At 47.5% G+C, this 3,672-nt stretch overlaps 1 protein-coding gene across 1 annotated transcript; it reads left to right on the top strand.

Annotated features, from left to right (window-relative positions):
• LOC132591359 (uncharacterized protein K02A2.6-like) lies at window positions 1-1,700 on the top strand. Its single transcript, XM_060269742.1, has one exon. The coding sequence runs from the start codon at window positions 81-83 to the stop codon at window positions 1,338-1,340; it is 1,260 nt and encodes a 419-aa protein (XP_060125725.1). The 5' UTR covers window positions 1-80; the 3' UTR covers window positions 1,341-1,700.
• Window positions 1,701-3,672: the final 1,972 nt, after the last annotated feature.

Genomic DNA, 3,672 nt, shown 5'->3' with positions numbered 1-3,672 from the left:
CTTGGGTGGGGAGGGGGTGGCCAGGTGGTCCGCATGAAGAAAAATTCAGGCCTTATGCGACAAGGCAGCACGAATTGTCCATGCATAAGGGTTGTCTCCTATGGGGAGATAGGGTGATCATCCCAGCACCACTGAGAAACAGGGTTCTTGAGACGCTTCACATGGGACACCCAGGAATGGTCAGGATGAAGTCGCTAGCCCGGTGTTATGTGTGGTGGCCTGGAATGGACCAGAACATAGAACAATGGGTACGAACATGCAAGGCATGCCAAGAGGTGCGGCCAGAAGTGGCCAGAGCACCAGTCCACTGGTGGGAGCAGTCCAGGACTCCCTGGAGCCGGCTGCACATAGATTTTGCTGGGCCATTCCAAGGGAAGGTCTTTTTGGTTATCGTTGATGCATATTCCAAATGGTTAGAAGTGGCGATGGTCCCTAGCATGGCATCAGCTGCCGTAATCAAGGTGTTGAGGCAGCTGTTTGCAACCCACGGGTTACCTGAGACCATTGTATCAGATAATGGGGCAGCTTTTGTATCCCAAGAATTCAGGGCATTCTTGGCTGATAACTTCATAAGAGGGGTCACATCCGCGCCCTTTCACCCATCCTCCAATGGGCAGGCTGAGCGCATGGTACGAACAGCCAAAGAATCCATTGCGCGCTTAATGGAGGGTAACTGGTCGGCTCGCATTGCACGAATGTTATTTTTGCAGCATGCGACACCGTGTACTGCGACGGGCAAGTCGCCAGCCGAGCTGCTCTTAGGTAGAAGACTGGTAACGGTGCTGGATTATGTCCACCCAGATAAAATGCCAAACCGTAATTCAAGAGCAACCCCCCAGGCTGAGACTGACACAACAAGGTATCTCGCCCCTGAAGATCTGGTCTGGGTGAGGAACTATTCACGAGGTCCGCGGTGGGTGGCCGGTGTGATCACCCGGGCTAGTGGACCTGTGTCCTATTATGTGACCTTGGAAAATGGGCAAGTTTGGAAGAGACATATAGATCAGCTGAGGCGCCGGGCGCTCAGCAGGGAGGAGTCAGATAATTCATCCCTGGCTAATGACGCACAGCTGCAAGACCAGAGTGAAGATGGCCCAGAGGTGCAGTCACCAGGGGCTTCAGCAAATGAACCAGGGTCTGCTAGTCCTCAGGATGACGAGGTACAGGTAGGGGACCCTGAGATGTCTGGGACTCCATCTGTTCCTGACGAAACCCCTATAGCAGCCCCTCCACCACAGGTAACACCCAATCCAGAACCTGCAACACCTGTTGTCAGGAGATCAGGTAGAAGTTGTAGGACCCCACAGTACCTGAGGGATTACGTCTGCTGTGCTCACTAGGGGGGGAGGGGTGTTGTGTATTGAGTCAAAGGATTTTATATCTGTATTATTATTGTCTGTATTTGCATTAGGATAAAGTAACTGCCTTTTGGTTCCAGAGGGTACAGCTACTATTGGTTCATTTAAGCTGCTGTATTTGGATCCTCTGTCTTATTGGTTCCCTCCAAAAGGCAGCACTGTGATTGCCTGATATTGTTCCCTCCAAAATGTATCCCTTCCTAGCCAGTCCCCTGTCCCTATAAATGTAGCCTTCCTGCCCTCACAGTCAGTCTTGTTCACTTTAATAAAGAGCTGTTACTAGAGAACTGTCTCCAGCATGTTTTGTCAAGAGAGCTGAAATCACAAACCCCACGTCACAACACATACCAAAATAAAAACTTAGTTGGTCTTTAAGGTGCTACTGAAGGAATTTTTTTATTTTGTTTTGAGAAGTGTTAGAATCACAAAGGGCCGGGCCTTAATTGGTTTATTGTCTCTGGCTGTCCTGAGAATCCGCAGGGTCGTTTGATGGCTTAACTCCTAATGAGATGAAAGAATAAGTGCCTTGTTGATCACCTATAGGCTCATTCAAGAACTAAAGTAAAATGTGATTGGCTTAACACTGAAATACACACTGTGTGCTAAATCCTTAAGACCTGTGGGTTTTGAAATGTTAATTGCTAGAGTCTGAGCTGGAGCTGAAGTTTTGCTACCTCTAACCTGGGGCAGATGTAACAACATGTGCTTTAGCTGTGCCCTGCCAGGCTGGAGAAGGCACAGCGCTGGTTTTCCTGTTAGCTTTCATACGTATGTATAAGTTAGTCAGTTGTTATATTTGTTATTTTTAATTGTAAACTCTTTGTTAAGAAGTGCATAACCATTCTTGTTTAACCTTATTTTTGAATAAATAGTTAAAAGACATTTGTCTGGGTTTGGTTCCTTTGGCTGCTTAGCTGATTCTGGTCCTAGACTGCTCGCACCCTACCAAGCCAACTTTTTGTCTGAATTACCTAGAGGTATTCAGTGGTGGCAGTGTTACCGATACTTTTGGGTATTTTAAACCTCACTGCCTCATTATCAAACTCGCCTGCCCTAAAACTTAAGCCATGCTCTCTCAGGTACAGCAAGCATCTATGGGTCGCTCCTTTCTAGCTCAGATGCAAGAGATTATGTCATGTCGTTCTCAATAATGATGTTTATTTTAGTGAGTTCAAAGGTGAGCTTTGGGCAAAGCTCTGGAGCTTTATTGAGAAGCAGGTGCCAAAGGGAAGGGAATCATATTAATAATTATAAGCATTGCCTCTGCAACACTGTGAACGTGTTATGTACTGAGCTGAATCCTAGAACAATCGGATCCAGCAGCAGTAGTCTGCTTGGTCCACAGGAGCCACCCGATCCAGCTCCAGGTAGAAGTGAATCAGCAACCTGATTGGCCTGCAGGAGCAGCCAATCAGGCTGCTGGCAGAAGTGAATCCGCAACCTGATTGGCCGCCTCGCACTGCTCCACAGGGGCCTGGGACTTGTCTGTTCATTCCCAACAGCAGGGGCTGGCGGACTGGCTGGTTGAGCTCCCTCACGTGGAAGCCCTTGGGAGGCAGAGACGTGAGAGGGCATAAGAAGAGAGAGAAAAGGAAAGAGGGTCAGAGGCCAGGGGTGCCTGCGGCACCCCTGACCGTCATTCAAGGCACCCCAGGGAGTCACAGCACCCAGGTTGAAAACCAATGCTCTAACACATAAGACTGTTCATAACTTCCATAAATGTACCAGCTGACATAACTGCCTCCGGCAGAAGGTGTATGGCATCACAGAATTATATATTGGAATTCTATAGCCCATAGAAGACAGCTCCTAGGGGCTGAGGTCTCTTCAGCCCCCAATAAAATATTTGAGCTCCCCAAAATTAATGGGCATTGCCATTCAAATGGTGTGGGGTGGGTGGGGGTATATGGGTGTCGTGCTGTATGATCAGTTATGTGGAGTGGGGCTTACCTGGGCTTCTCCAATATTTTGTTCAAGTTGGCAAAGTTGGCATCCCTGCTATAGCCTTTGAGAGTATTAACCCTTTACTTAGCATTTTGGATTTAATACACACACACACACAAACACTATACCAATCAGTTTTCCATTATTGCACCCATCATATCTTGTTTACACTGTTGAATTTATCTTAATGCTGCCAGCGTTTTCGGCTGTACACAGTTCCCCCCCCCCCCCTGATATTCAATAAATGTTTCCCAATCTTCTCTAAGCGTATGTTCTTCTTATTCTCTTATTCTATATGTTAAGTCTGCAAGCTGCGCATATTATGTCAACTTAAGTTGCCATTCTTCTTTGGTTGGACATTTTGGGTGCT

This window comes from Zootoca vivipara, chromosome 2 (assembly GCF_963506605.1).
Source record: "Zootoca vivipara chromosome 2, rZooViv1.1, whole genome shotgun sequence".
Lineage (NCBI taxonomy): Eukaryota > Metazoa > Chordata > Lepidosauria > Squamata > Lacertidae > Zootoca > Zootoca vivipara.
Note: the sequence above shows the minus strand (reverse complement) of the source record. Positions and strands in the feature narration are given on the sequence as shown.